Source organism: Pelobates fuscus, chromosome 2 (assembly GCF_036172605.1).
Source record: "Pelobates fuscus isolate aPelFus1 chromosome 2, aPelFus1.pri, whole genome shotgun sequence".
NCBI classification, from domain to species: Eukaryota; Metazoa; Chordata; class Amphibia; order Anura; family Pelobatidae; genus Pelobates; species Pelobates fuscus.
The window spans coordinates 279,095,774-279,116,990 of NC_086318.1; the positions used below are offsets into that span (position 1 = coordinate 279,095,774).

The 21,217-nt window shown below is 43.1% G+C and overlaps 1 protein-coding gene across 1 annotated transcript in view; it reads left to right on the plus strand.

Moving 5' to 3' along the window:
- GALNT2 (polypeptide N-acetylgalactosaminyltransferase 2) overlaps nt 1–21,217 on the plus strand; it is a 777,588-nt gene that overhangs the window by 258,184 nt on the left and 498,187 nt on the right. Inside the window, exon 7 of the mRNA XM_063443402.1 lies at nt 19,803–19,924. Coding sequence (XP_063299472.1) covers nt 19,803–19,924 — 122 coding nt within the window. The remainder of the gene's footprint in view (nt 1–19,802; nt 19,925–21,217) is intronic.

Sequence of the window (21,217 nt, forward strand, 5' to 3'; positions counted from 1 at the left end):
TTCTCTACTAAGCCACATTGGTTTTAATTTGTTCCTATTATATTTATTTCCCAATGGTACATACTGAGAATTGTACCTTTCTTATATTTGTTGGAAGATGATCCATTTATCCTCAGTGTTCTTTTCACTAAAGAGTTTATGCCAGTCAATATGTTGTAAAGCTGCCATTAACTTATTGAAATTGGCCTTTTTAAAATTATATGTTTTAGTATACCCCATGTGCTTTTTTTTTTTTTTTTAATTCTTTATTCGTTATTTTTGGTAAGCAGGTAGTTACAACAGTGCCTGTGTCACCACAACAGCATTGAAAGGCTCAATTTTCATGGACATATGATGGCAGTATTGTGGCAAGTTGGAAATGCATAACATTTTTTTTTTTAAGTGAAAAAGGTAACAATACAGCAAATAAGCTATTAACAATATGGCGTAAGCTAAGTTAGTGCGACTAGCTTGAGGCCTCATGGTGAGATCGACAGGCTTGTATGCTTATGAGAAAACAGTAATGTACAATTCGCTTGTCGTGTCCTAAAGCACACAACTTTTTGCTAACAAGACAGGCTAGGCACATGCTGGTTAGACGTAGTGGGTTACTTGATTGATTGGTAATGGTAATTTAGGATTAGTGATTATAGTGAGTGTCATCGCTGTATGTTATATGAAACTCTCAGGCTACTAAACAGCGTTTTTATTAAGCTAGACATGCATAGAGAATTGCAAATTGCGCCTAGGGTGTAGAGCAGGCTATTTGTTTAAATGTATGCGCATTTAAAACAAGGAAAAAAAAATAAACGACAAGCACCTTGTTTGTAGTAGAGACCTCAGGCTTGAAAAAGGTAATAGTCAGTGATACGGTAGCACTGCAGTTAGTAAAACATCGGTGGTACTGGCTGACTATGTGAGTGAGAAGTATAAGAAAAAAACTAGTGCTTTACACATGTGACTCATTAGTCAATTGAGAGTCATAACAGTTGACTGACTAAACATATCATAATATATCATATTAGGCACAAGTGATCAAATGGCATACACAAGGCAAACCATAGTACATGTGAGGTCTCACTGCTGCGACCTTTGTGTAAGGACCCATAGGAGAGATCATGTTGAGTCACCTCTTCAGCCTATTCCCGTTGTCGGAAAGTGGCTGTGTCCCTCTGGCTGGTCGTGGGGAGCAGCCACCGCTCCAGGGTGAATTAGGGCGTCCTTCAATTCGTGTGGACTAGGGTGAGTAAAATGAGCAGTCTTAGGTGCTGGCTTGGGTGCAGGCCGCTGTGCTGGCTTGGGTGCTGGCTTGAGTGCAGGCTTGGGTGCAGGCCGCTGTACGGGCTTGGGTGCAGGCCGCTGTACGGGCTTGGGTGCAGGGCGCTGTACGGGCTTGGGTGCAGGCCGCTGTGCAGGCTTGGGTGCAGGCTTGAGTGCAGGCCGCTGTGCAGGCTTGGGGTGCAGGCTTGAGTGCTGGCCGCTGTGCAGGCTTGAGTGCTGGCCGCTGTGCAGGCTTGAGTGCTGGCCGCTGTGCAGGCTTGAGTGCTGGCCGCTGTGCAGGCTTGAGTGCTGGCCGCTGTGCAGGCTTGAGTGCTGGCCGCTGTGCAGGCTTGAGTGCTGGCCGCTGTGCAGGCTTGAGTGCAGGCCGCTGTGCAGGCTTGAGTGCAGGCTTGAGTGCAGGCCGCTGTGCAGGCTTGAGTGCAGGCCGCTGTGCAGGCTTGAGTGCAGGCCGCTGTGCAGGCTTGAGTGCAGGCCTCTGTGCAGGCTTGAGTGCAGGCCTCTGTGTAGAGCGTTGTGCAGGCTTTGGTGCAGACCTCTGTGTGGGTTTTAGAGCAGGCCTGTGACTCTGTGCAGGTGTTGCGGTAAACTGTCGGGAGGCTTCTATCCCCATATGTTTCTGCGTCCGTGCTGTCAGCTTGGCCCAGATCTGTGCCCAGAAGCGCTCAAAGGCTCGTGCGATTTGATCCTTGTGGGGGGCCACTACCCTGTGTGTCCTCACGGCCGCCATCTTTGCCGTGTGAAGTGTCAGGCGCTCGGTGCCTCTTATCTCCTCGCCCCAGGCCGACTGGGGGCCGAGAGCTGGAGGGGACCGGGATAACCCCCTCCGGTCCCATGGGGGGGGGGGGGGGAGGAACGAGGGTTCCGTGGCAGAGTTCCAGCCGTTTCCGGTGGCGGGAGAGCGTCTGTCTCTCCCGCGCCCGCCATGCTGGGAGGTCTCGCCGGGGTGTCGGACGTACACCGGAGCGATAGTTGCTTGGAGGGTATCGTTGAAATAGTCCCGGTGTCCTCCTTCGCCTGGTAGCCATTATCCAACACTCGGTTGCCGTTTCTTTCGCGTATTGTCGGTTTTTCTGTTGTTCCTGGCTAGAGCTGTTGAGGCTAACGTCCTCTCGGCTCCACGGTCAGCCCCCCTCCCACCCCCCTGCTTTTGGTTTTTTTGAGTTTATTTCAAAGGACACTATAGTGTGATCACTATTTCCCAAGTCCATTCTAGTTGGTGCTTGTACAAGTTGTGACATGAAGGTGTCATTTAACAAGTTTAAAAAACAAATTCTCTTTGCTGAGCTACTAGTCCCTCTGTCCCAATTTATGTCTGGGTAATTAAAATCTCCAATAATTAAAGTGTTACCCAGATTTGCAGCTTTCTCAATTTGCTCAAACAGCTGTTGTTCCTCGTCAATATTAACATTAGGTGGTTTATAACATATCCCAACCAATAGTTGGTTTCCCTTCTTTTCCCCCAAGCAGATATTTACCCATAAAGCTTCCACATTTTCCTCATCACATTCCACTTGCTTAAGATTTGGCTTTAAATCATGGTTGACATACAAACATACCCCACCACCCGTCTTGTTTTTCCTATCCTTCCTAAATAACATGTACCCATTTAAGTTAACTGCCAAGTCTTGTGTCTCATCCCACCATGTTTCAGTTATGCCTATTATTAGGGATCGACCGATTATCGGTTTTACCGATATAATCGGCCGATATTCGGTATTTTCGGCAATATCGGTATCGGCCAATATAGCTACCGATATTGCCGATAATACCTACTAGGACCGCCAGTCTCATTAAGCCCGGCGGTCCTGGGGAGGCCGGCAGCAAGCGCTGACTTACCTTGCCAGCAGCTCCTGCAGCTCCCCTGTCTAAATCTCGCGAGACCCGCGGCCGCAGAGCGTTGCCACGGGTTACCATGGCAACGCTCCGCGCGGCACTAAGGCCCGCGAGATTTACACAGGGGAGCTGCAGGAGCTGCTGGCAAGGTAAGTCAGCGCTTGCTGCCGGCCCCCCCAGGACTTAACAAGCCACCGGACCACCAGGGAATACTATATCCCCCCTCCCTGGTAAGAAGCAGGGAGGGGGGACTAAAAGAAACAAAAAAAACCCCACAATTTAAATATTAAAAAAATAATAATCATTAACATAACCCCCCCCCCCCCTAATTGTACACAAATTACATCACTACACAAACACACACACACTGCATTACATACAAACACACACACACACTGCATTACATACATACACACTACACAAACACACTGCATTACATACATACACACTACACAAACACACACTGCATTACATACATACACACTACACAAACACACACACACTGCATTACATACATACTACACAAACACACACACAGTGCATTACATACATACACACTACACAAACACACACACACTGCATTACATACATACATACACTACACAAACACACACACACACTGCATTACATACATACATACACTACACAAACACACACACACACTGCATTACATACATACATACATACACTACACAAACACACACACACACTGCATTACATACATACATACACTACACAAACACACACACACTGCATTACATACACTACACAAACACACACACACTGCATTACATACATACACTACACAAACACACACACACTGCATTACATACACACACACATTACACAAACACACACACACTGCATTACATACACACACTACACAAACACACACTGCATTACATACACACACACTGCATTACATAAATACACACACACACACTGCATTACCGTACACACACACACTACACACACTGCATTATATACACACACTGCACACACACACTGCATTATATACACACACTACACAAACACACACACACTACATTCACTTTACCCACACTACACACACTGCATTCACTTTACCCACACTACACACACTGCATTCACTATACACACTACACACACACTCTGCATTCACTATACACACTACACAAACACACACTCTGCATTCACTATACACACTACACAAACACACACTCCGACATTCACTATACACACTACGTTCACTATACACACTACACACACTCTGCATTCACTATACACACTACACACATACTCTGCATTCACTATACACACTACACACATACTCTGCATTCACTATACACACTACACACATACTCTGCATTCACTATACACACTACACACATACTCTGCATTCACTATACACACTACACAAACACACACTCTGCATTCACTATACACACTACACAAACACACACTCTGCATTCACTATACACACTACACAAACACACACTCTGCATTCACTATACACTCTACACAAACACACTCTGCATTCACTATACACACACTACACAAACACACACTGCATTCACTATACACACACTACACAAACACTGCGTTCACTATACACACACTACACACACACTGCATTCACTATACACACACTACACACACACTGCATTCACTATACACACACTACACACACACTCACTACATTCACTATACACACTACACAAATACACACTGCATCCACTACACACACAGCTCCCCTGTCTAAATACACTTCATCCACTACATGTGGCATGTATATTTTGTGCATTTACCGTTAGAAATAGTTTATTTTTCAAAATGGTAAATGTACAGAATATCGGCAAGTTATCGGCTATCAGCCTGAAAGTTCACAGATTATTGGTATCGGCTTTAAAAAATCAATATCGGTCGATCCCTACCTATTATATCACTTTGTTTAGTGTATGCGAATGCCTCTAGTTCCCCCATTTTGTTATTTAGGCTCCTTGCATTAGTAAGCATACATTTGATATCATGAGTCACTTGTATTTTTTGTGAATTATCAACATTACATAGCTTCTCTGTTCTGAGCTTGCCCCCCTCCACCCGCCTTATACTGTGCTAAAGCCCATCTCCTTTCTGTCCTATCTCCATTTTGTAGATTGCTGTGACCCTCCCCCCTACCACTAGTTTAAAATCTCCTCCAACCTTCCAGCCATCCTATCCCCCAGCACTGCAGACCCTCTCCCGTTTAGGTGCAATCCATCACTACTATGAAGGTTGTACCCAATCACAAAGTCGGCCCGGTGCTCTAAAAACCCCCAAACCCTCCTTCCTGCACCAAGACTTAAGCCACGCATTGACCTCTCTAATCTCCCGCTGCCTTTCCACTGTAGCGCGTGGCACAGGTAATATCTCGGAGAATACCACCTTGGAGGTCATTTTCTTAAGCTTGCTACCTAATTCCCTGAAATGATTCTTTAGGACCTTCCATCTTCCTCTTACTTTGTCATTGGTACCAACATGGACCATGACCGCTGGGTCATCCCCAGCCCCTCCCAATAATCCATCACTCTGTCAACAACATGCCGGACCCGAGCACGCGGGAGACAGCAAACTGTTACCTCGGCTGTTAGAAGTAACAGCTTCCTCTAATACAGCTACTCCTGAGCTGATGCTCCCAACATCTTTCCTCAAACGGGCAAATCTGCTAGGTTGCACCAAATCAGGACTAGCTAGCCCTTTCCTCTTCCCTCTCCCCCCTGCTTCCTCGCCCCACTGTCACCCAGCTACATGCCTGTTGTAGTAAATCATGTGTTGCTTGCTGACATATTTCTCTTGTAACTGCCGCTATCAACAAATCATCTACGTATTGTAATAGTACACACTCTCCTGGGATGGACTTGAAATCCAGTAAGTCTTGACTTAAAGCTGATCCAAATAGGGTAGGTGAATTTTTAAACCCTTTGGGCAGTCTTGTCCAAGTCATCTGTCGTTTCGAGCTCGTTACAGCATTTTCCCATTGGAATGCAAAGATACACTGACTTTCCGCAGCAATTCGAAGGCAAAAGAAGGCATCTTTGAGATCCAAAACAGTAAAATAGGTAGCCCCGCCCGGAATTAAAGCAAGCAGGTTATATGGATTGGGCACAACTGGGTGTATACTTACGACCGCATCATTGACTGCTCTCAAGTCCTGCACAGGGCGATACTCATCTGTACCGGGATTTGGAACAGGCAACAATGGGGTGTTCCAGGGGGAAGTACAGAATTTTAGGATACCATACCTTATGAACTTATCCAAATAGGATTGTATATTCTTCTTGGCCTTTTGTGAGATGTGATATTGTCTTAAGCTCACTGGATAAACCCCAAGTTTTAGTTCGATTCGAATTGGTGGAATATTGCGAGCAACTCCTGGTGGGTTGTTCTCTGCCCACACTCCTGGTATATTGAACAAGGATTCATCACTCTTAGGGTTTTGGCTAGTCAACACTGTATAAAGTCGCCACTCTTCTTCCTTTGGTACAGATATTGTCATTATACCTGAAGGTCCATTGAACTTTAAAGATGTTGTTCCTTGTAATTTCGACAACAAATCACGTCCTAGCAGTTGGACTGGACATTCAGGCATATAAAGGAACTGAAGTTTCACTACGTGGCCTCCCAATGTACAGAGTCAACTTTTAAGAACCGGTTTAGCAGCACTCCTTCCAGTTGCTCCTATTACAGTGATAGTTCTTCCTGATGGAGGAGCAACTAGGTCAGTCACCACCGAATGTTCAGCACCAGTGTCAATCATGAAAGAACTCATTTTTCCCCCTATTGCTACATCGACCATAGGCTCCGCTCGGCCAAGGGGGATGGAGCCCGGTCGGTATCAATAGTCCTCCATGACTGTGTCAGCCAACCCCACAAAGTCCCTATCATCTCTATCGCGGGGTCTCTGCGCTGCTGGATAGTACCTATCTCCACTAACACTTCCTCTATTATTACCACTATTTCCCCTGGGTCCTCCTCTACCTCTCGCTCTGCCTCTATAATTATTACTATATCCTGCCCTAAATCTGTCTCTCTCATACTGTTCCCTTTGTGGACACTCACTTCTCCAATGCCCTTCTTCCCTACAGTACGCGCATTGGTTCCTACTCAAACATTCCCCATTCCATTTACTCTCACCTTTATCCGTTCCCCTATACACTTCCTTTTCCCTTCTATCTACTCCTGCAATAGCTACCGCTAGCATATCTGCTTTCCTATGCATCTTACGCTCTTCCTCCTTCTTTGTTTCTGTCTCCCTATTCATATATACTTTATTTGCTATTTCCATTAGTTGGGTTATGGACATCCCTACAAACCCTTCTAACTTCTGTAGCTTGCGCTTTATATCTCCGTAGGCTTGGCTGACAAAGGCAGAGTTAACCATTCTGGAATTCTCAGGAGCCTCTGGATTAAAGGGGGTATACAAACGGTATGCCTCCAATAATCGGTCATAAAAGACACTGGGCGATTCTTCACATTTCTGCAATACCTCAGCCGTCTTTGACATATTAATCGCCTTCTTCCCTCCGGCTTTCATGCCAGCAATAATAGCGTCCCTGTATGCTTTTAAATGAGCCATATCTGCGCCATTGATATTCCAATTCGGATCAGTGTTTGGATAATGGGCTGCGGCCCATGCTGCTGGGTTGGCCTGATTTTGAGTACGGGCCACTTCTTCCAGCGCTTTAATTGCCGCTTGATTTATCCTTGTCCTTTCCTCGTTATTAAACAATGTCATAAGCAGTTGCTGGCAATCAGCCCAAGTGGGATTATGTATCTGGACTATGGAGGTAAACAAATCCGTCATGGCTTGAGGCTTTTCGGTGTATGAGGAGTTATGGGTCTTCCAATTAAATAGATCAGTAGTTGTAAAGGGGACATAGACGAAGACTGGATCAGCATATTGTATCTGGCCGTCACGTTAATGTGTGTCGGGCCAGGAGTTAGTCGAAGAGGCATTTGATAATGTCGGGGTTGTAGGGTACCAGTCAATTGTCGGGTTAGTATGGGGCTTCGTTTAGAAACGTCAGTTAGGGGTTCCGGTCGAGGGGTAGTAAGACAAGGGGATGGGGACGCTTTACTAAGGGGGAGGTTGGTGAGTAAAATATTCCGGGCCGGGCTAGGAGGAGCCTGACCAGGAACTAGAAATGGCGCCAAATCTGAGTTAACGGAGGTTGGTATCGGAAGGGGAGGGTTTAAAACAAGAGGGCTGGGCTCTGAGCTAGAGGAGGGGGTAGGTGGGGACAACGGGGCAAGGGGAGGAGCGTTACCAACAGCACCTCCTCTTCCTCTTCCGGTGGAGGAGGAGTAAGGGGGCGGCATGGGGATCTCAGACTCAGGAGGCGTGTCCAAAATGGGCGTGATTACGGCCTTAGTGGACAAGCGAGTTCTGGCCACCATGAGGCGACATTGTTCCTCGTGGCATACCCGGATCCATTTTGGCGAGTCATTTACGGCCTGCTTCCAACAGTCAATATACGGAAACTGGCCGTAAAGTTCAGGCCTACCTGATACAGCCACATGTACACGCTGTACCAGATTAGGATCCAAACTGCCACGTGGTGGCCATGCGTCAACCAAAGTAGGCCATTCCCTACTACATAAAGTAGTCAGGCGTGTTGGAGACATCTTTACCCCAAAATCATATACAGTGTATCCCTTTTTAAAGTTTTTCAACATACATCCTAAGGGATCCAAAACCGTTGAATCTGACACACCCATACTAACAATGAAGCGTCGTCTCCAACAGAAACTAAACAAACACTCTTCCAACGGACACACCCGTTCCCTCGGCAACAGCACCACGTGGTACAGTTACTAAGCGAAACGCACACAACAAAACACTCAAGGAATTCCCGTACACACACAGCTGTTACACCAGTCACTAAGTAACTAATACTGTGCCCTTTGGGGAAACTATACAGTCACCCACACTATAATTCCCTATATCTGAATTACCCGTCTATAACATACCCCAGTAACATCGTCTTTACAAACAGTAGTTATAGTACAGTTAGCATTGGTTAGAATACAATTTAAAGTCACAGTTCAATTAGTAATGGTTATGGTGTTAAACATACAACATAGACAACAGTTATTAGTACTTATTTACAGTATCAGTAATTATACATGGTTATGGTACCGTGCGCTATAATACAATTACACACTATTCACACTCTCGCTAGACGGCAGAGCTCACGCTATCTAGCAAGATATACACGCTACTACAACAATCTTTAACACATTTACAATTTCCCAACTAATCTATTGGCCAGTACCTTGATGGACTACCTAAAACTATCTACATCCGTTTTGGTTAGCCACACTGCCCAAGCACCACATATAGCGAACTAGAGGGCGGAATTTACAACAGAACCCTCTTAGTCTATATACTCTATCAAAAATCTAGTGGGTTCCAAATTTACACGCCTTCCCACTTAGCCAAGATAGGTTGAGATCTAGCGAACCGAATTTACACAGGCACCGCTTAGTCTCCTGGTCCCTCCGACCTAGCGAACGTAATATACACCCTAGAACGCTAGTCTAGACAAGACACCGGTGTCCGGCTTGGGCTATTTACAACAGAACCCAGCCTGACTCCAAACCAAAATTAAACGGGCTGACTACAGGGCATTTAATTACGAGCGGTGCGCCTTCGCTCCTTCCCTCCACTGGAGGGGGCAGATTCCAAATAACCCCTTATGGGCCTACCGCACAATCGGTATCCAATACCCCTAGTGGGTCCACCGTCAAAACAGTGGTCGTCTTACCACCTCGTTCCTGAACCTGAGTTCACACTCATCGATTGGGACACCCCAGCACTTACTACGTAGAGACCGATGATCTCCTGGACAACAGACCAGTGGCGCCGAGATGAAGGGAGGTTGACGCAAAAGTTCAGGGGTGCAGCCGTAGAGAGTGTGGGCAAAGATAGACCGTCTCACGCCTCTGCTTCTCAGCTACCGTTGAACGATGAGCTTCCCGGCCAATGCCCCAAATGATACCGGAGAAACTGACGGAAGCCAAGCACAGAGAGCTGGACACAGGTTTCTTCAGGAAGGAAGAGATTCTTTATTCGATTCACCGGACGGGACTTAGAGGGACTAATGTCACCAAAATACAACAAGATCTGAGCCCCAAACAATAGTGTAGGTTCCTTATATAGGCATGTAACTCCACCCATAATCAGCTCCACCCACACATACTCTTACCCAATCAATCGAACAAGAACTAACTTCCTGTTTGACCACATGGCTTGCCCAGCACAATGGAGGAGGGGAATACTACATCCTGTATTCTTGCACATGCTCCGTACACTACTGATTGTATCTTTGCCACGTTCAACCAACCGACCGATACACCAGTATATGCACATACACATACCACGTGGTAATCTCGGCCTACTAAATTTATTTTTACCGAGATTCCACCACAGAAGAAATAAAGATGGTCTGCTTGCCTGCTGCTATTTTTAGCTTGTTGTGTGAAATAAAGATGTTATACATCTACACAACCTCAAGTTTTCTACTTGCATCTCTTTTGGGATTTTTATTTGGAGCAAATATTGTTAGAGCAGACTCATCTGCTCTACACTTGTGAGTGTATATCTCTCATTTTTTTTTTTTTTTTTTAGTGTTGAAACAATATCACACTATATATCTTTCCCTTTCCTTTTTTTTTTACTTTATACATGTGTATGAATATATGTTACCTCTTTGAATCGTTTGAGGAAATATCATACTGTAAAACTATGCACTTTACATATGTGTGTCACTATTATCAAGGAATTGTTATAAAATATTATTTATTGCACTTACTAAGTCATTGCAATTTTGAACAAACAAGTATTGAATTTTTCACTTTAAAGATTTAAAGACACAACACACCGTTTATTCTACCTTTTAACTCTTTCCCGACCTTGGATGTGTAGGGTATGTCCGATAAAAAACGGTTGGTGGCCCCTGCAGCGGTTTCTCTTCCGTGGAGCCTGGCAGTGAGACAAAGCATTGGAAGCCTTCAGGCACGCTTCCGATGCTCTGCCTGTACAGAGTGCCTCGAAGGGCCGAGGCGCTCGGTAAAGGTTCAAAAAAATAAAATTGAAAAAAAAAAAGTTTAATAATACAGTTTTTTTTACCCATTTCCCTCCTTCCCTCCTCTCTCTCCCCATGTACTTACCGATCTATATATATATATATATATATATATATATATATATATCTATCTATATCTATATCTATCTATCTATCTATCTGATCTATATAGATAGATCTATCTATCTATCTATCTGATCTATATAGATAGATCTATCTATCTATCTATCTATCTGATCTATATAGATAGATCTATCTATCTATCTATCTGATCTATATAGATAGATCTATCTATCTATCTATCTGATCTATATAGATAGATCTATATATCTATCTATCTGATCTATATAGATAGATAGATCTATCTATCTGATCTATATAGATAGACAGATATATCTATCTATCTGATCTATATAGACAGACAGATCTATCTATCTGATCTATATAGACAGACAGATCTATCTATCTGATCTATATAGACAGACAGATCTATCTATCTGATCTATATAGACAGACAGATCTATCTATCTGATCTATATAGACAGACAGATCTATCTATCTGATCTATATAGACAGACAGATCTATCTATCTGATCTATATAGACAGACAGATCTATCTATCTGATCTATATAGACAGACAGATCTATCTATCTGATCTATATAGACAGACAGACAGACAGACAGACCTGATTAGTCTCTGGTTAGCAGACTGAAACGTCAATTTTTTTTCACAAGCAGATTAAAAGTTGTTTTTTTTTTTGATTGAATAAGTCCTGAGAGTGCTATCTTATTTTCCTTTTTTGTATTTTGCTGGACAAGCACCGGGCAATTATATATTTGGCATTGGAGTGCAGGATTATTTTTCTTGTTATTTATAATGAAATCATTTATATGCATTAAATATGTGCAATATATTATAAAATGCTTGAATTATGAATTATGTATGATACATATATAAGAAATACAAGTGTGTGTGTGTGTATACATACACACACACACACATTTTATACTCACATATTGTAAGTATATGTGTGTGCATGTATGTATATTAAAAAAAAAAAATTTTATAAAAACAAATAAAAACACTAACTTTGGCTACGTTTGGCGTTTGCGACTAAGTGGCTACTACAAAAGACTGGAAATACCCCATTTGGAATACCATGGGTTATCTACATTTGAAAATGGTATGCCATGATTGGGTTATTTCACATCCTGCGCTACCATATGGTCTCAAAAGGCAACACAGACCCGGCAAACTGATTTGGGTAAGCCCTATATTGACCCTGTAACTTTTCAAAACATCATAAAACCTGTATTGTTATACTCTGTATTCTTCGCTGAACACGAATGAGTGTTTAAAACCATAAAACCTATCACGGCGATGATATCACCGGTAAAAGTGCATTTTTTGTGTAAAAAAAAAAATATGAACGCTAACGTTGGAAAGCGTTTGTGGCCAAGTGGCTACTACAAAAGACTGGACATACCCCATTTTGAATACCGTGGGTTTTCTACTTTTACAAATGGTATGCCATGATGGGGTTAATTTTCATTCCTGGGTTGCTATACGGTCTCAAAGGCAACATAGGCCCAGCAAACCAATCTGGCAAATTTCAATGTGCAAACTTGGAAAAGGGGAATGCCCTACATTTGACCCCTATAAGTTTGCAAAAACCCATAATACCTGTAAATTGTTGTACTCGGGAGAAGTTGCTGAACACATCTTGGGGTGTTCTTTGTCAGTGACACATAACAGGAACTGACAATCCATGCCTAAAGTACAATGTGAGAGTGGCAGAATTAGTGCATGGAAAGTGTTAAAATACCACCATTTGAAATACCCTAGGGTCTTTACTTTTCAAAAATATATGGTTTCATGGGGGTAAATTACATTAGCCGGCTTCAGAAATGTCCCAAATAGGACATGCGTGCATGATGACCAGATGTGAAACTTCCATGTTGGAAAACTGAAATGCGCACCCTCCAAATAAGGTCTTTTAGCCCCCAGAGAACCCGACACACCTATACATGTAGCTGAACACATATTGGGGGTGTACGCCTTAATGTTTTCAGTACATGTATTATGAAATTGCTTTGTGTTTCCAAAAAAATCACTATTTTTTTTTACATTTGGCATAGATTGGTGGTTAAATGGTTGAATGAAAAGAGTCAAAATACCCCAAGTTCAATACCTTCGGTTGTCTTCTTTTAAAAAAAAATATATACATGTGACGGGTTAGGTTATTCAGAGATTCCTGACAGATATCCGTGTTACAATATAATTTAATTTTGAAAAATATTGGTTTAGAAATATAAAGTGCAACTTATACTTATAGCCCTATAACTTTCAAAAAAAATCTAAGAACATGTTAAAATTGGGTATTTCTAAACAAAATTTAGAAACTATTTAGCACTGGTGTTTTTTGGCGATTTTAACAGATTTTGGGGGCCAAAGTTCGAAAAAAATATACCGTATATACTCGAGTATAAGCCGACCCGAATATAAGCCGAGGCCCCTAATTTTATCCCAAAAAACTGGGAAAACTTATTGACTCGAGTATAAGACTAGGGTGGGAAATGCAGCAGCTACTGGTAAATTTCTAAATAAAATTAGATTCTAAAAAAAATATATTAATTGAATATTTATTTACAGTGTGTGTATAATGAATGCAGTGTGTGCGTATGTGTGTGTGTATGAGTGCAGCGTGTGTGTGAGTGCAGCGTGTGTGTGAGTGCAGCGTGTGTGTATGAGTGCAGTGTGTGTGTGCATGAATGCAGTGTGTGTGTGTGAATGCAGTGTGTGCAGGGCCGGTGCAAGGATATTTGCCGCCGTAGGCAAAAAAAAATTTGCCGCCCCCTCCCCCCCCATATGTCCTGACTTCCCCTCCTCCTCCCTTAGTGGTCCTTACCACTTCCCCACCCCCGTGTTCCTTCACCCCCCCCAGTGGTCCTGACTCACCCCTCCCCTAGTGGTCCTTACCCTCCCCTCCCCTAGTGGTCCTTATCCCACCCCCTCCCTCTCATAGTGGTCCTTATCCCCCTTCTCCCTCCCATAGTGTTCCTTATCCCCCCCCCATCCCTCCCATAGTGGTCCATATACCCCCCCTCCCTCCCATAGCGGTCCTTATTCCACCCCATCCCTCCCATAGTGGTCCATATACCCCCCCTCCCTCCCATAGCGGTCCTTATACCCCCCCCTCCCTCCCATAGTGGTCCTTATACCCCCCCCTCCCACCCATAGTGGTCCTTATCCCACCCCCTCCCTCCCATAGTGGTCCTTATCCCCCCCCTCCCTCCCATAGTGGTCCTTATCCCCCCCCTCCCTCCCATAGTGGTCCTTATACCCCCCTCCCTCCCATAGTGGTCCTTATACCCCCCCCTCCCTCCCATAGCGGTCCTTATACCCCCCTCCCTCCCATAGTGGTCCTTAACCCACCCCCTCCCTCCCATAGTGGTCCTTATACCCCCCCCCCCCCCACATAGTGGTCCTTATACCCCCCTTTTTTTTTTTGTTATTATTAATTTATTTTTATTATTATTATTTTTTTATTATCTTTTTATTTATATATTTTTTTTTTTCGTCCCCCCTCCCTGCTTGATATATGGCAGGGAGGGGGGCTCTCCTTCCCTGGTGGTCCAGTGGCAGTTCAGTGGGGGGAGAGGGGGGCTGGCAGAGCTGTAACTTACCTGTTCTGCAGCTCCTGTCAGCTCTCTCCTCCTCTGCGCCGTCCGTGCAGCTCCTTCTATCAGCTCACACTGTAAGTCTCGCGAGAGCCGCGGCTCTCGCGAGACTTACAGTGTAAGCTGACAGAAGAGCAGAACGGACGGCGCAGAGGAGGAGAGAGCTGACAGGAGCTGCAGAACAGGTAAGTTACAGCTCTGCCAGCCCCCCTCTCCCCCCAGTCTGTATTATGGCAATGCAAATTGCCATAATACAGACCTTGACTCGAGTATAAGCCGAGTTGGGGTTTTTCAGCCCAAAAAATGGGCTGAAAAACTCGGCTTATACTCGAGTATATACGGTATATATTTTTTTCCCTTCATCATATTTTATCATTTGTTTTATAGTAAATTATATGATATGAAAATAATGTTATCTTTAGAAATATCATTTAATGGCGAGAAAAATTGTATATAATATGTGTGGGTAAAGTAAATGATTAAGAGGTAAATTACAGCTAAACACAACCGCAGAAATGTAAAAATAGCCCTGGTCCTTAACGGTAAGAAAATTGAAAAACGTTAAGGGGTTAAAGTTGTATAATGACCCCATGTGATACTTTTACATTTGGAGTTAGAATATGTTTATCAGCAATTGCTCCACATGGTAGAAAATATGGTAATTTTCAATTTCTACGCCTGCCAGTCCATACGGTTTTGTTGGTGAATTCCAATTTTATGACATTTTTCTAAGTTTACAGTAATTACCGGCCTCCATAGTAGGGCACATAATGCAAACTAAATGCTAAATATTTTGCAAAATACTTCCTTAAAGCTATTCAAAACACACATCCCTAGCTAGAAAGCATGCTCTCATTTGAAATGGTCAAGGGTTAATGATCGACATTGTGAAGGGTATGTAGTCTTTAAGTACCAAAAGCAAAAAGCTAATTTAACCGGTGACATGACATTACCATAATACCTGACAGCAACAAGGGGGGCATGGAAGAGTGAAGAGATGGGGACAAATATGCCTTATGGAAAAGTCCCTCCTCGTGGGCTACCCTGATTTTAAACCCTCTCCCTGGTAAAAGTCAAGTAAGGCCCAAAACTGTCATTACTGATGAAGACAGCCATTGAGCCCATATTGCGATATACATTTCTGAACCTGACACAATGTACTAAAAATCAGTTCTTCAATCAAGCAAAACTCCACTCGTGTACCACAGCTCCAGGGGGTGCGGGGTAACCCGTATCCATAATAAGGGAATACGACCCTTAGCTATGTTCACAATTTTAAAGGGATACTGTAGTGCCAGGAATACAAAGCTGTGTTCCTGACACTACCGATCCCTCTGCCTCCCCTCTCCCTCGTAGCCGCCCCTCCCCGATAAATAAAGGGTTAAAAAACCTTTACTTACCTTATCCCAGCGCGCAAAATGCCGCGAGTGCAATACACCTCCTCATAGGAAAGCACCTCACCAAAAATCTGTTACAATTCCGGAAGCGCCCCAATGGCTGTCTGGTACAGCCACCTAGGGCAGACTTGGAGCTGCAATATAGACATTGCAGTTTCTATGGAACTGCAATGTTTAACATTGCAGCACTAGGTGCAAAAGTTACACCGCACCCAAACCACTTCAATGAGCTGAAGTGGTCTGTGTGCCTTCAGTGTCCCTTTAATGGTCATGGATTTCTTATTTCAACACTGGTTGAGTTGTGTGGTGGAGCAGGAAAGTGGCTGGCTGGAACGGGGGTGGGGATTTTGACAACTTTGGTGTTTTGAATTAATTTTCTGCCAAAATTAGTGGATCAGGGCACTCTCAAATATGCAGTACTGTACTTCCGCTTGGAGACGCCTTCAGAGTGTATGAGAATAAAGGACCGAAAGAAACAACCAGGATCTATAGTGGTTAAGAGAGAACACAGTACTGATACTTGCACTTCTCTTATCCCAACGAGCCTGTACACTAGTGAGGAAATTTGACTCCAATAAGACTGGAAGATTACTAGCTTGACAATTTGATACAAGCGGTGACTGTGCCATATCTACAAAATCAGGCCCAAGGGAATGAAATCAGGCCCATAGAATCACAATATTTTATCTCATGTTCAATGAGGATGGCTAATTCTTACATAGACACAGAAAACCCTATGGATAAGCCACATCAATAGGGTGACTACCCCTAACCTCCTTCTGCACTATACTATGAGTGAGACTGTTACCCGTGAATAGCCCAAAACCTAGGTTACACCCATCTTCAGCTGTACATCCTTGACTCATCATAATCATGCTAAGATTTCAAATTATGTTTTTATTGACCATTTTGATAAACAGAAGCTTAGTACAGTTCAACATTTATGGCATACAACGGTTCTGTATACTGTGCAATTGTATCTGTTTAAATTTATAAATTGCTTATTTTTTTATTCTCTACCACTTTATAAACGAAAAATGATAAAACAAATAAAGATTGTAAAAAAATAAATAAACCATTACAGTTCGGAAAAGGACCGCATGAAGATATCTTACAAGCATTCCAATAATATAACACCAAACTGTATAACTTAGCCCAATCCAGTCAGGGAGTGGCCTTTCACCAGCAGTATTGCATGATCACCGACTTTTTGGACCAAAACGTCTCCAAGAAATGGTCGCCCGAGGTTGCCTATGAATAAAATCAGCCATTGACCATTGAAGAACTGAACAAGGCTTTAAAGCTTTCTAAAACCCACTAGGCCCCGGGAGCCAATGGCCATCCCCTGGCATAGTTATGCACTTTCCCAGAGATCCTTCTTCCTAAACTCCTGAAGGGGATTCACTCCACCCACACCGGAGGACAATTCCCGACACTCACTTGCCGCAATTGTGATGGTCATACCCAAACTGCGCTAGCTATCGACCTATCTTGCTCTTGAACGCGGACCTAAAACTATTCACGAAAGCTATGACCCTACGACTCTCAAAGGTCCTCCCTGGTCTGATCCACTCTGACTAGGTGAGCTTTATCCCAGGCAGAGGGAGACAATAACACTATTAGAGTCCTTAGCATCCACACTGCACGGCCACCCAAGAAGGAAATAGTAATTGTTTTCACTTACACAGAAAATGCGTTTGACTGGGTGGATTGGCTTTACCTCGCATACCATGCTACATCAAATGCGATTTGGACAGCACATGCGAGCATGGGTGCCATTACTATATACGACCCCAACGGCTCATATCCAAGTGAACGGTGCACTAACATCTCCATTTCCTATTTGGAACGGAACGCGTCAGGGCTGTCCCTCCTTCTGTTTGCCCTCTCTCTAGAGCCATTTCTAGAGGCGGTACGGCAGGATGGGGTATTACGGGGTTCACCTTGGGTCGAATGGACCACTGCGTAGCAGCATACGCAGATAATATACTCTTTTTTCATAGAAGACACAATAGTCTCATTATCTAACCTGCTAGAGTCTTTTAGGAGATTTAGGCTACTCTCTAACTTAAAACTAAATATGGACAAGTCGAAAGTGCTCCACCTGTCGCATGACCCCGAATCCACTGCGCATCTCCGTGCACATAAAAATTTACTACCCGTTCATCGGCGCAGCAGGCAGCTGCACAGATCCCTGACACACTTTGAACATCTATGCACCGCACAGGTGCATATCTCATTGGGCATTTCAACCATGTACTCGATGCTGCTGTTTGGTGTAAGTGGCATTCCTCTCAGGTACACAAGTAGATGGAAAAGAAACCATTTCTGCAAACAAATGTTTGAGGGTTTGATTAGTCAGTCCAAGTGGGAACTCAGGATTATGAACCAATGGCAAAAAACAGAGGGAGGAGAAAGGAGGATAGTTCTAGTTTTGTCAAGTCTGTAATGTATGGTGTCACCAAGGATCAACCGTCTGACCTATCCATCCATAGGAGTATCAATAGTGGTCTCCCAATCTCTCTTTCCATTCCTTAGCCTTCTCCACCACACAAAGAAGGTATGTTGTCTGGTGAGATAGTTTAAAGTCCAGTACCACCAAGCCCCTTTAAGTTTATGGCAAATAGATATGGTCAGAAACAGGTACAACAAGGAAGTGCCCAGGGGCCAGAATAGACTGGAAATTTTAGCATATAATTAAAGGAACACTATAGTCACCTAAATTACTTTAGCTATATAAAGCAGTTTTAGTGTATAGACCATTCCCCTGCAATTTCACTGCTCAATTCACTGTCATTTAGGAGTTAAATCACTTTGTTTCTGTTTATGCACCCTAGCCACACCTCCCCTGGCTATGATTGACAGAGCCTGCATGAAAAAAAAAAAAATCGGTTTCACTTTCAAACAGATGTAATTTACCTTAAATAATTGTATCTCAATCTCTAAATTGAACTTTAATCACATACAGGAGGCTCTTGCAGGGTCTAGCAAGCTATTAACATAGCAGGGGATAAGAAAATCTTAATTAAACAGAACTTGCAATAAAGAAAGCCTAAATAGGGCTCTCTTTACAGGAAGTGTTTATGGAAGGCTGTGCAAGTCACATGCAGGGAGGTGTGATTAGGGTTCATAAACAAAGGGATTTAACTCCTAAATGACAGAGGATTGAGCAGTGAGGCTGCTGGGGATGTTCTATACAAAGTTGTTCAAGTGACTATAGTGTCCCTTTAAGACTAGTTTACTGTTAACCAGTAGAGATTGTACTGTTAACCAGAAGGACTGTATGATTGGCAGGTACATTGCATTGGGATGAACACTTTCAGAATGTTTCTTTGAATAATTGATTAAAAAAAAAAAAAGGTTCAAAAGGAGGCTGTATTTATCACATTTTCGTGTGATGTGAGGCAGGTAAACCTCAGGACTTTCTTTTTTTTTTTTGGAAATCCTAGCATGCTATAGTATTTATACCTATTTTTATGTTTTAATTTTCTCTTAACAAAATCATCTTTGTTTGTTTTCTATCAGGGCTTATGCGATCCCGTGTAAAAGGTGCAGATGCTGCTGATTCTAAGGTTCTTACATTTCTTGACAGCCACTGCGAATGCAATGAACACTGGTTGGAGCCCCTACTAGAACGGGTTGCAGAGGTAATTACATAAAGTCTTATTCAAGTGACATTAAATTTTTATACTCTTGAATTAGATGCAGGCTTTATTGATTTTATGATGAAAGTAAGCAGTTCATTGTCTTCTTTCCAACTTCTATAAAAGTGCAAGCCCACAAAAATAAATTCTGCAATGTTTATGGTGTTTAGAGTGTATCTTTAATCCCTTAACCCCTTAAGGACAGAGCTTCAGAAGCTTGTTTTGCACTTAATGACAACAGCATTTTTTGTTGTTTGCGTTTAACTGCAATTTGCATTTTACCAATTTATTGCACCAACACATATTATGTACCATTTTTAAAGTACAGAAAGGGCTTTAATTTGATGTAATATATATATATATATATACACAAAAATGCAAAAAAATAAAATAAAAATATATATATTTTTTTAATGTTTTTGCAATAATAATGTGTGCATAATTAGTGCAGGTTAACCCCTTAAGGACCAAACTTCTGGAATAAAAGGGAATTATGACATGTCAGACATGTCATGTGTCCTTAAGGGGTTAAGGAAAGTAATTAAAAATACATTCATTTAGTTGTTCTGATTTACAGAATATATAATGTGTCTGGGTTTAATTTTTTTTTGGTAGTTACAGGTCACAAAGCACAAGTAGTAAAATAAACTTTTAAAGGACCACTCTAGTGCCAGGAAAGCATACTCATTTTCCTGGCACTAGAGTGCCCTGAGGGTGCACCACCCTCAGGGACCCCCTCCCGCCCGGCTCTGGAAAGGGGAAAGGGGTAAAAACTTACCTTTTTCCAGCGCTGGGCGGGGAGCTCTCCTCCTCCTCTCCGCCTCCGTTCCTCCCCGTCGGCTGAATGCGCACGCGCGGCAAGAGCTGCGCGCGCATTCAGCCGGTCACATAGGAAAGCATTCATAATGCTTTCCTATGGACGCTTGCGTGCTCTCACTGTGATTTTCACAGTGAGAATCACGCAAGCGCCTCTAGCGGCTGTCAATGAGACAGCCACTAGAGAATTAGGGGGAAGGCTTAACTAATTGATAAACATAGCAGTTTCTCTGAAACTGCTATGTTTATAAAACAATTAGTTAACCCTAGCTGGACCTGGCACCCAGACCACTTCATTAAGCTGAAGTGGTCTGGGTGCCTAGAGTGGTCCTTTAATGTGGAGCGATTTTAGAATTTGGTATGTATGTCTAGTAAGCTTAATAGCAATAAAAGAAAACAAAATTGCCACATAAAAGTATATATTTATATAAAGTAGACATCTAAGGCTATTTACCTAAGGTTGTTTTGACACTTTCTACG